This window comes from Castor canadensis, chromosome X (assembly GCF_047511655.1).
Source record: "Castor canadensis chromosome X, mCasCan1.hap1v2, whole genome shotgun sequence".
NCBI lineage: Eukaryota > Metazoa > Chordata > Mammalia > Rodentia > Castoridae > Castor > Castor canadensis.
The window spans coordinates 56,923,566-56,936,403 of record NC_133405.1 but is presented as its reverse complement, the minus strand read 5'-3'; the positions used below and the strand labels follow the sequence as shown (position 1 = coordinate 56,936,403).

Below are 12,838 nucleotides of genomic sequence, written 5' to 3'. Positions count from 1 at the left end.
GAAATAGTTTGCTAGGAAAAAGAGACAGCGGGTTGCTGTTCTGATCCAGTCAAATTTATTTGCTGTCTGCAACTATTATTAGCTGCTTTTTACCTGCTATTACTCTTTCTTTTATCTTCAGTAAGTTTCTGGTAAAACCTTCAATTACAGGGATTTCTGATTTTTTTCTAACATAATGAAGGTTTAATTCTAATCTTTATTAGATGTGTTTTAACTTTAAATGGTAATAGATCTGTCTGGATTCTATAGATTGCAGAAAATGAGAAAAAAAATGGGGTGGGGGCCATACCTAGGGGATACAGTATACATTTGAGTTATGTTAACCTTAAACATTGTTTTTAATCTTATACCTGCCCTTATAAACAGTACAGAACCCTCTATTATTTAACTCTTGACCTCAAACTTAATAAACAGTATACCATGGCAATTCATAATTATTCTACAATAAATTACTAGGATTGTGTTCTTGTTCTATAGTGTATCTTTCACACTAATGTTAAAATGCTCTATAGTACTGAATGGTATTAAAAGATAGTTCTCATAGCTGAGCCCTCATCCAAGAACTGTTTTGTTTTTATTTATTTATTTTTTTTAAGTTCTTAAAAGCTTATAGTCTAAACCATTTCTGGCATTCAGCATAATAAATTACCTTATGGAAGTTCATTATTAAATTAAAGCCATCTAATGGTGATATATTTAATGATACACACACAGAGAAATCAGTTGCAATTATCAGTGACTTAGTATTAAACACAGTTCACCTATTGAATTGGCTTATAAACATTGACTCCATTTATTTTGACAAATACCTTCCATGTTGAAAGCAGTTGATCATTATTCTCATTGTTTGTCGGTGTTATCAACATGCTACTGGTTAGGAGCATAACTGAAATTTACTTAAATAAAATAGGCTGTTATATTTAGGAATATGCACTTTCACTAGAATTTTGTTCTTGACATCTATTGGTCTAAGGCACACAGCTTTAAAGTAACTACACAGTATGCAAAAGCAATGAAACTAAGTTACACTGTGCTTGCTTAGCATTCTGACTAGCTCAACTCTGGATTTTGGTTATACTGAATTTTCCCTCTTTTGAAGAATCCAGTTTTTATTGAATAAAATACTCTAGTACTTCCTATTTTACATATTCCTAATCCTTACCTGCCTTGGGTGTTTTCAGTGACCTGACAAAATAGAAATGTGTACACAAGCAAGAGTACGTTTCTTTTTTTTTTTTTAATTTTATTTTATCGTTTTTACATTTACTCACATGTGTATACATTGTTTGGGCCACCCCCTGTCCCCCTGCTTCTGGGCAGAATACATTTATTTTCAACTACTATTTACTTTCCTTTCCAATAACAGATTTTTCTTTTCCTTTCTCTTCTACCCCTCTGATAGCTGTATCTATAAAAAAATGAGAAAGAGGCAATAGTATGCAATGTTCATTTTGGTATTTATTATGTGCACAGACAGCTTTAATTAATGCATACAAGCATTCTTACTTATTCCAAAAACTTCTATATACTTATTAGAGTGATAGATTATATAAGTACATGGAATATCCTTGCATTTAAAGATATATCTGGTTTATAATTGATTTTTAAAATGAAGTGTACCTTGAAAATTCTTATCTTTCATTTAAACTCTCATTATTTGTCTCTAGTATTTGCCTAATTGTTGACCAAGTATTGCCTTTAGTGTCAGATTCTGAGATTTGTAAGGAATTACAAGGAAGGCTTCTATAGGTTACTGTCCATGATAATTTGCATTTTTCAATTTTGGGAGTATTTATGGAGCTACCAGAGAGTGTTGTGTTATGTGTAGAGCAGTTGTTTCAAACTTTGCTAATATTCTGAATAACCTGGGAAAATTTTAAGAGACACAGGTCCTGATGCCTTATCTACAGTGATTCTGACATTATGATTTAGGTGTACCCATAGTTAGTATTCAGATTATAAGTAAATGAGAGAAGAGAAAAGGAAGAACTGAGAAAAGTTGGTAGTATAACAGTAGAGGATAATAGATTGAAGAGTATAAGGTTAATCAACCTGTTTCTCCTAAGAGTAGGGAAATGTAATGCTTATTTGAATTTTCTTCTCATATCTTTTCATATTTTCAGAAGAATCTCAAACATTACTTTGCTGCTTCCAGATAAAAAGTAACCAATAGGCTAAAGTTGACTTTAAAAAGAAAGAAAGAAATGAAAAGTTCAGGTACTGTCTCTCTCTCTCTCTCTCTCTCTCTCTCACACACACACACACACACACACACACACACATTTCTCAAAAATTTTCTAATGCTTCAGTTGCCTTCAACAGAATACATGGATATCCTTTCTGAACTAAGAAAATTGCTGCTGAAAGATAAAATTGAAACCAGTAGGAACTCAAATGGGGAAAACAGAGACAATATAATGGAGAACTCAGTTTTCCATTTTATCATAAACCAACACATCCCAAGTAAAACATTGCCAACACTGCAGCTCCTTATTCATGCTTATCTAGCCCCAAAAATAATGGGCTTGTTGAAATTAATTTTATAATTTTATTAAGGTTGATTTTGCTTTTATGATTATTTTACATGTGGGTACATGATAAAAATCATATGAGAACATATGGGGAGTAAAACAACAAACACTTACAATTTGGGATCAAATGGTTGATCCCTGTAGATAAACATTGTTAAAAAACATGAGGAGTATTGAGCCAGGTGTCAAATCTGTCTAGTTACTTGGGATATAGGGGTTAGGGAGCATCACATTTGAGGCCAATCTTGCCAAAAAGTTCATGAGATTCCATCTCAACTAATGACTGGACAAGGTGGTGCACACTTGTTGTTCCCAATTACGTGGGGATGTACAAATAGGTGAATCGTGGTCCAGGCCAGCCCAGGCATAAAGCAAGACCCTATCTCAAAAATAACCAATGCAAAAAGGGCTAGTGGAGTGACTCAAGTGGTAGAGCACTTGCCTAGCATTTGTGAAGCCCCGAGTTCAACTCCCTAGTATACAAAAAACAAATAAACTATCAAGAGTATAAATATGTTTGATTATGTGAATACTGTTTGAAAGTCAGAATTATCTATCAACAAATATAGCAGGGCACTTCTAGATGCTATTTTAGAAGGGAAGTATTGAGCATTCACTCACATTTTTAAAAAGTGAGACCAAAAATAAATTGACTTCACTTACTAAAGAAGGGATATGATAAGGGACCAAACCTTATTGAACACCTATTATGTTAAGGGTATGCAAACTGTAGCATGTAGGGCAAATTTTACTGGAATTCTGCCATACCATGAAAAGAAACATGGGCATGTCAATTAAAAATAAAATATATGGAAAGAAATATGGGCATTAACTGTAATATAATTGTGATGAAAGTGGAATTCATTAGCCATGTTTAAAGTAGTGTATCTTTAAGCCTCACAACATGTGTTTGTTAAAATTTTGTTTGTTGGAATTTCACTATACATTCCAACATGCCTCCGAGTTACTAGGGGTTGTTCACCATTTGGTGTGTATCATTTTACTCTTGTTTGTTACTTGGAAGCTTGGATTGCATTTCTGTAATGCAAACGGAAGTGCAGAAAGTACATGTGTCCTAGCTTGTTTCACAGTGCATTTCTGTATTATGGACCCATATTCAAGACATTTTAATAGTGTAATCAATTTGTTTTTCTTTTTAGTTTTGCATTGGTGATACATTTACATTTCAAAATTCAGGAAGCAGTAGAAAGTATAAGTAGTATAAATAAAAATGTCTTCCTCTTAACCTTTGTCCTACAGATACTCAGTCACTCTTGAAGTAACTAATGACATCAATTTCTTGTATATCTGTCTTAGTCCATTTTGTGCAGTCAGTTGGGAAGAGTAATTTGGAAAGTAACATTGGGACTTTAGTTTCAGACTGTACTAAATTTGAGAAGCTTATTACATAACAAGTACAGGTATCCAGGAAATGAGCAACAACTAGCAAAGCAGCTTCTTTACGATGAACAGTAGCCTCATTTGAAAAAATTTTCTGATGGAATCTATAACCTGACTTTCTGCACATGCTCAAATTTACTTGAAACAAAGACCTGAAAGACAAAACAACAAAAACCATTGCAAGTTGAGACCCTGGCTACAAATATTTCACAGTGTTTGTGTTCTCTTATTTCAGTCTCTCTCAGCAAGGTTAACTGTATTCTGCATTAAGCTAAATTGAGTGAAGGATTTGCACTCATCTGAGATTATCCACATTAATTCAAAAAAGCCTGTGTGTGATGAATGCCCAGGCTGTATTCTTAAAAAGCAATGCCCTATTGACCTAGCAGTACTGGTTTTTAGCATTGTATTTCCTCCTGTTAGGGTTTTCTTAGTACTCCTCTGTGTTTGATACAACTAACTCTTGCAGTTTATTACTTGACTCATTGATTTATGACATTGATTTATGAAATTTAACATAACAGGAAGTTTTCTGAATATATGGGATAGCCAGAAAAATGTCAACTGATTCTTAGAAAGCCAAAGATAAGACATGGGTAAAGGGACTGACTGACATAGCTTAAAGGTTAAACAAGAAGAACTTCAGCAACTTCATTTGTCAAATTCTAGTTTTAGGTAACAAACATATGTCAATTTGGGTTTTTAAATCACTAGTTGAAACAAGGAAAATTCATCCCTAAAACCTTAAGGCAACTTTATTTGTCCTTTCGAAAATATACATTACCTGCTAAGCTATTGAGACCCATTTGAAAATATACAACATTAGCTATGCACGTTGTTAAACATAGTGTTCTGGTGACATTTAGCAGTGTTCGGTAATTGGCTTAATGAACAGGTGTACAAGCATATTAGTTATGCAGATGTTAATTTGCAATAACATGTGCTTCCTGATTTGGAGGGGTTCTTGTATAAACCACTACTAGTAAGATTTGTTCCTTAATTAGGAAATCATTACAGAGTATGTGTGTGTGATTCCCAACATTAGAACCATTAGTCTTGTTTAATGTGCTCTGAACTTCAGGAACACTCCTGATAATGTCATTCCTGTTGCTTCAGGTACTGTGCAGGTGTCAGGATGAAATCTACTTTTCTGTAGGTTGCCTTACTGTACAGCTGTAAATGACATGGAAAGTGGAAGCTTCACAGCTGTAATATGTAGCATGTAAGATGAGACAGAAATGTAATCTCTTACTGCATATTACATCAGCTTTCCCTCTCAGGATCTGGTAAACGAATGTTAGTCCTCACAAAATAGACTCAGAAACAATTGAACACAAAATTGTGGTTGTTTACCACACTGACTCATCTTTACCAGAATTTTTATTGCTGTCTTCCAAATTGTTTGAGATTCCTGTCTATACTTGGGCCTTGAGATTTCCAGAGCTATCAGTTTATAAACTATAAAAATGTACTATAATTTTTTATAATTTAGTCATGATTTTATTTCTATGTTAAAAAAAAATGGAAATTGCAAAAGCTAATGTATAACAAACACCCATAGACCAGCCACCTAGAATGAACAGATGTTAACATTTAGTCATACTTACTTGCTTTTAAAGAAGTAAAACAATTAGAGGTAAAAATTGAAGTTTCCAAGATTCTGCCCATTCCACCATCACTTTCTGACCCTAAGGCAACCACAGTCATTAAACTGCTGAGTATCTAGAATGTATTTTTATAATTTCACTTCCTTGTATACTCATCCATAAAAAATACATAAGATTAGTCTGGGTTTTATTTTTAATTTCAAAGAACGATTTCTAATGTGCATGCTATCTTCCACATTTGTTTTTTTACTCCCTGTTATGTGAGTTGTTTCTAATTTTTGTACTGCTATGAACAGTGCTACAGTGAACATCCATTTTTCCTTGACCATTGGCATACAGGTTTAGGTTGTAATTATGGTAAGCACACCTTCAAATGTAGTATGTATTAATAAATGTATTTTAAGGTTGCTGCCTAATTTTATTTCTTCCCATCAGTAGTTGCTGTTTTGAAATCTTTTTCTGTGTGTAGGACTGGAGTTTGAACTCAGGGCTTGCTCTACCACTTGACCCACACTTCCAGTCCATTTTGCTTTGGTTATTTTGGAGGTGAGGGTCTCATGAACTATTTGCCTGGGCTGCCCTCAAACAATGATCCAATCTCAGCCTCCTAAGCAGCTAGGATTACAGGTGTGAGCCACCAACACCCAGCATGAGACCTTTTTAAAAATAAGGTTTTATAAGAATTTTAAGCATCAAGAAATTTTTGTGGGTTGGTCATTGAGACAGGGTCTTACTTATATAGCTTAGGCTGGCCCTAAACTTTGGATCCTCCGGCCTCAGCCTCCTGAATGCTAGGAATAAAGGGGTATACCACTCACAATACCTGATTAAGACCTTTAAAAAAAATTCCAATTTTATGACTGAATAGTGTTTCTTTGGTTATTTTCATTAGCATTTATCTGATTGCTAAAGGAGTTCAGCATCTTTTCATTACTATGACCTTGGTCAGCTGAGTCAATTTTCCTGTTTCTTGGTTTTCTCATTTGTAAAATGACAGTGGTAAATACCTATCACATAATTTGATCTAAAATATAAATTAGTGCCAGATACAGAAAAGATCTTTATAAAAAAAAGTTGATTTTTATAGTAATTCTGATGAATATAGTGATTTTAACTACAGGTGGTAGTACTATTGTTGGTGGTTTTTTTTAATACTTTCCTCTGTTGTATGTTGCATATCTCTGTATCTGACTATCTGTCTGCCTGCTTGCCTATCTTTCTTTCTATCTGTCTGTCTATCTGTCTATCAATCATCTATCATTTATCTGTCTTCCTCTGCCCGTTTTTCCATTGGGTTTGTATAGTTTCAGAGTGTAAAAAGAAAATGGAAAACAACAAATAAAAAATCATTGCTGCTATTATATATAGAAATCATGGGTTTTTTTCTGCCTGCCGTTGTCATTCTTGCACTCACTTTAATATTATCATTATAAATTAAAATTAAGATGATGCCTTTTTAAAGTAATAAATTAAATGTTATTTCCCTGTACTTAGAATCACATCTGGAGTTGTATCTACATAGATAAAATACCAATTTAAGTACATGTAGATAATAGTCATTTTTTGGGGGATACTAGAGTTTGAACTCAGGGCCTTGTACTTGCTAGGCTAGGGCTCTACCATTTAACCACACCTCTAGACCTTTTTGCTTTAGTTTATTTTTCAGGTAGGGTCTTGCAATTTTGCCTGGGGCTGGCCTCAAATGGTGATGTTCCTACTTCTGCCTCCCTTGTAACTGGGATTACAGGAGTACACCACCATGCCTGGCTCCTGTTGGTTACAATTCTTACATTTGTTTACATGATATATATGAGAATTATTAAGCTTTTCCTTGTTGAATATACATATATGTATGCATAAGGTTCCATGGATTCTCAATGTGCTTTTGAACCTTCTATTAGTTTATTTACACTGGCTATATATATATATATATATATATATATATTATATGTAGGAAATGTACTTCTCCATGTATTCCTTATAATATGATGCAGTACATCAGTTGATACGAATTCAAAAGTACAGTATTTCCTAATGTTGCACTATGTCTTAAATAACAGGTATTTCTCTGACTGATATGCATGGATTCATGCAAGCTATATTATTATAACTAGAGACAATGATACATTTTAGGTTCTTTTTGGAGACATTTCCATAACTAGTAGTTTACATTTGACCAGGAAATAAGAGTGTTCAATTCCTGTATGCCCCTGCGTGTTCATGTCAGGCTAACATATACAATGCATTTAACAAATATGTGGTGGGTGAATGAATCAATGGGTGAATATCACCCATTCTAATTCTAGGAATCTCTGCCTTTGGAATCTTTAGGTAAGTTAAAGTAGTTGTACAAATGTTGTGGTTTATTGTTATCACTATGTAAACCATCCAATGTTACCCATTTAAAAATGACCTTAATATCAGCTACAAATTATAAACATCTTGTTCTGTGTATCCAGTGGGCTAGCAGAAATCAATAGGGGATTTCTGAACATTGCCTAAATGAGTTTGGTAAAAGTGTACAAGCATGTTTACTTTATGCTGATGAGCATCCCTCAGTTGTAAAGGAAAAATTGATGTTAAAATTACTGGTAAAAATCCCATGTATTAAAGGAAATATAAGAATACTCAGTGGGCATGTTATCTTAAATAATGAGTATCTTGATGTTAACATATCTTTAATAATAATAATCCAAATGTTTTATTATTAGCATTATTATCTTCCTGCAGACAACATTTTATTGTGTTTTATTACTATTGTAGATTAACTGTGCCAATTTAAGCACTCAACTTAATTTTAATCCACTAAATTCAAACCCAGATGCAATATGACCTTTAATTTACATAAGGAAACCACATTTAACTGGAGGCTTCACTGTGAACCTGTGGCCCTTAGGACAATTGTTGACAAAGTGAATTCTTGGAAACTTTTGTATGGAAACTTAAAACAACTCTTTAGTCCCATCCAAGTATTTTCAAGTAATTATAAAATTGTCTTAATTCATTTATTTTAAGTTTTATAAGCATCAGAAAACACATAGGGTAAAATAATTCTAGGGCATGTGACATTTTGAGGTAATTAAAAATGCAGGTGATTTTTAACACATGAAGCCTTTAATACTGTATGGGTATATGATATCTCGTTGGTAGTCTTTGAATTCTCTGTTTACCCAAGCCTCTAGTTGTAATCCCTAAGGAATATCTTTTGTAAAACTAGAAGGTCAAAGGTAATAATAGCCACTGGTCAATTATTACTTATCATGGCAAAAACATCATTGTTTTTGAAAGCCTGTCTACTTAAGGAACTATTTTAAACAGGCCTTACTATAGTGATTCTCAAAAAAGCAGTACTCATGCATGGAATTCTTACCATGTTTTGAGCCCAGAATTTAAGCCAAGTCACATACACAAGGAAAATATACTAAGATTCAAAAAAACAAAACTGTGAATTATAGATATTTAGGATGTCTAATTTTAATCAGTTTGTTCATTTGAAAAGGAAGAGGTTAGACTACATTGTAATGACAAAACCCCTGAAGTATGAAGTCACACTAATGAGCATTATGTATGTCTGAATTAGCTAGGAGCCTGTTGGTTTGCAGAATAATCTTAATATATCCTTCATGCTGCAACATTTTCATCCTAAAAATTCTTGGCTAATTATTTTTCTATTGTTGAACTTAAGGCATATTAAGAAATCAGAAAAAAAATTGTAGCTATTTCCTGTACTGGGTGAAATTTTCTAAATGCTTCTAGAGCTAATTTCGTTGTGATTCACATATTTTTTATAGACAAAAGGAATAGCTGTTGAGCTGTCATTTCTTTATACAGTTGTCTTATGCTGTGGCTTAAAAATTAGAGTAAAATATTGATTATTGCATAGGACAGTGTTCTTAAATCCTTTGAGGAACATTTGTGTAGATTTTAAAAGAAATAAAAGTAATTTTTCTTCCACTAGTAGCAGTGATTCTATGTTCAGTCAACATGGCAAACTAATTGTGACTTCACATAAAATCATTATTTTTAAGTGTAATTCTTATCTAGTCTCAGACTGTGCATAACTTCAGGTTGTCATTTAGAACTTGTCATTTAGGTAATTTATTTTGTTATTTCTCTAGTAAGCTAATTTTTTTTTATCTGAAATCTTTTTTATTTACCGGTAAGTTAACATAGTTCCAAATTTTAAATGCTTGAGTTACAAAAAGAATGTGGAAATGTTAAAGTGTGTGTAATTATGGAAACATTTTATTTTTTTAAATTTTATTTATTTTTTATTCATATGTGCATACAATGCTTGGGTCATTTCTCCCTGCCCCCCACCCCCTTTCTTATCCTCCCCACCCCCAACTTCTCCCCCCCACCCCCTCGATACCTGGCAGAAACTATTTTGCCCTTATCTCTAATTTTGTTTTAGAGAGAGTATAAGCAATAATAGGAAGGAACCAGGGTTTTTGCTGGTTGAGATAAGGATAGCCATACAGGGAGTTGACTCACATTGATTTCCTATGCATGTATGTTACCTTCTAGGTTAATTGTTCTTGATCAAACGTTTTCTCTAGTTCCTGGTCCCCTTTTCCTATTGGCCTCAGTTGCTTTTAAGGTATCTGCTTTAGTTTCTCTGCGTTGAGGGCAACAAATGCTAGCTAATTTTTTAGGTGTCTTACCTATCCTCACCCCTCCCTTGTGTGCTCTTGCTTTTATCATGTGATCAAAGTCCAATCCCATTGTTGTGTTTGCCCTTGATCTAATGTCTGCATATGAGGGAGAACATATGATTTTTGGTCTTTTGGGCCAGGCTAACCTCACTCAGAATGATGTTCTCCAATTCCATCCATTTACCAGCGAATGATAACATTTCATTCTTCTTCATGGCTGCATAAAATTCTGTTGTGTATAAATACCACATTTTCTTAATCCATTCGTCAGTAGTGGGGCATCTTGGCTGTAGTAAGCTAATTTAATTCATTGTATTTGGCACCACTAAAACAAAGGAAATCTTAATGGACTTACAGGATTTTTATGCATCCTGTAACACATTGTGAACATTTTCCTGATGTTAATATTTATGAACATGACACCTTAGCAAAAATACACTGTGGTTGTGTCTAGCTTTTCCTCTAGATCAGAAAATAATTCATTTATGTTGCCCTTAACAGTGCATGAAAATAATAAATAACATTATTGCCTCAAAATTAGGTTGTATTTTTTAACAGTGATTAAGAAAACAGCATGATCATGTCCATACTAATTGGTGGTAAAATTTAGTAGCATGAATTCACAAACAAGAGCCTATCATTTTTTCTTACTGAAAAATAAATGTTGGCTTTACTTTTTCTCTCATGATTTGATGGTCCCATTATCTGTAACTGTGGTTTTTTCTTTTTGGCAGTACTAAGATTTGAACTCAGGACTTTGTGCTTGCTAAGCATGTGCTGTACCACCTGAGCCACACCTCCAGCCATTTTTTTGTCTTGGTTATTTTGGAGATAGAGTCTCACTTTTTGCCTGGGCCCGCCTGAACTGTGATCCTCCTATTTTAGGCTTTCTACCATTACTGGGATGACAGGCATGTACAACCATGCATAGCTATTGGTTGAGACGGGATCTTGAGAACATTTTGCCCCAGCTGGCCCTGAACAAGAGTCCTCCCTGTCTCACACTTGCAAATAGCCATACAGCTATATTTTTGTATTGGAAGAAATCAAATTCTAGTATTTGTTACAATGGTAGCTTTGGACGTTCTAATCACACTTCATTTTCATGGCAGATAGCCAATTTTTTTTGTCTAGTTTATTTGGAGGTTGGGCTGATGGAGGCTATGGGATGTCTAGAGCCACTTGCCATCAGTGTAGTTCCTTGCAGTCTCAATCCTTTTAACCATTTGGAGTTAGAGCATTATCTTCTGAAGAAGGCAACAGTAAATCTTTTGTTCTAAAAAAGCATATAGTCTTTTTAAAAGACGAAAAAACACAAAGCTAACTTACTTAAAAGACCCCATCTTTGAGGTTATGTAATTATGTGTATGCAAATGGCTGCTACTGTTGCACAATTTGCAAATGGCTCATACTATTCTTCAAAACAGTCTCAGTAGTTTTCTATGGCAACCATTTAGTAGTTAAACTTACCTCATGTGCTTTAAAGCAATTTCACTGAATTAAATAAATGTCTAAATTTTAGCATATTTTAGAAGTAATACATTTCTTTCTGTTTCCTCAATTAGTCCAAATTAGTGAGATTTTGCCTTATATTTAATCCCAGTGCCACTGTAGGTGCTTGTTAAAAGGGTAATTAATGCTGCACATTAGGTAAGAAGCAGCAATTGATTTTTGGTTCCATTTGGCTTATCTTTTCTGCTTAAGTGCTGATATTTAATTTGTAGGGAAACCTATAAACAGGTCTGTATTTTTATGTTTATCCTCTTCCTTGACCTAATGAAATAAAAACATTTATTGATTTCAGAATGAGCTTTATTAATGTAGTTATGCCTTACTAATGTTATTTCATGTACTTGGATTAGTACCATCATTGTTTATGAATCAACATTTTTCTTTCAGTTCCAAAAAGTGTTGCATCTTCAGAAGGAAAGAAATCAGGACCCGCAAAGAAGAAAATGAAGGAATTGAGAATTTTGGATCCAAAAACAGCCCAGAATCTGTGTATGTAACATTTTCTGTATTTCATATTTCTGGTTGTGATGGTAGTAGCAAAGGGTTGTTGAATGTATTTTAAGAAAGTTTAACTTCCTTGAACAGGTATATTTAGCATCTGCTAGAAGTAAAATTCTGTATAAATATGATTTGGGTTATCTTTTTGTCACTTAGGCAATATGGAAAAGACCATAATTTAGCTTTGGTCATTCCAGATGAAGCTTACAGTCAATAAAGCTTTGGAAAGTATTGTTAATAAAACACTCTTAGTGAACATAGTGAAATATAAGGCAGAGATGACAAAAAGAGTTCTATTTTTTTCCTTTTCTGCCTAGACCTGAAATTGATCATTTTTGGAGTATTTACTAGCCACATTGGGTAAATCTTTTACCACCAGTTCTTTAAATTTGAAGTAATTGTGATGTAAGCTAATCAAATCATTGACCACTGCACCTTAAAACTGGTGACTGAACCAGTCAGCCATTAAATATGATTTTGCTAAAGTAGCTGGACAGTTAAACTCATCTTCATCTAAGTAAGCTTGTAAGTTTTACTTTGGCATACTTTCTCCTCTATATTGAATTCAGAATTTTTTTTGTCATTACAGTAAACTGTTTAGATTTTGAGGATATTAAAACACTAGGCATGAGAA

At 33.6% G+C, this 12,838-nt stretch overlaps 1 protein-coding gene across 4 annotated transcripts in view; it reads left to right on the top strand.

The window, feature by feature from the left end:
- Diaph2 (diaphanous related formin 2) overlaps positions 1-12,838 on the top strand; it is an 879,521-nt gene that overhangs the window by 383,189 nt on the left and 483,494 nt on the right. For all 4 annotated transcript variants that reach the window (XM_074062667.1, XM_074062668.1, XM_074062666.1 and 1 more), the window contains one exon: positions 12,094-12,195. In XM_074062667.1, coding sequence (XP_073918768.1) covers positions 12,094-12,195 — 102 coding nt within the window. The remainder of the gene's footprint in view (positions 1-12,093; positions 12,196-12,838) is intronic.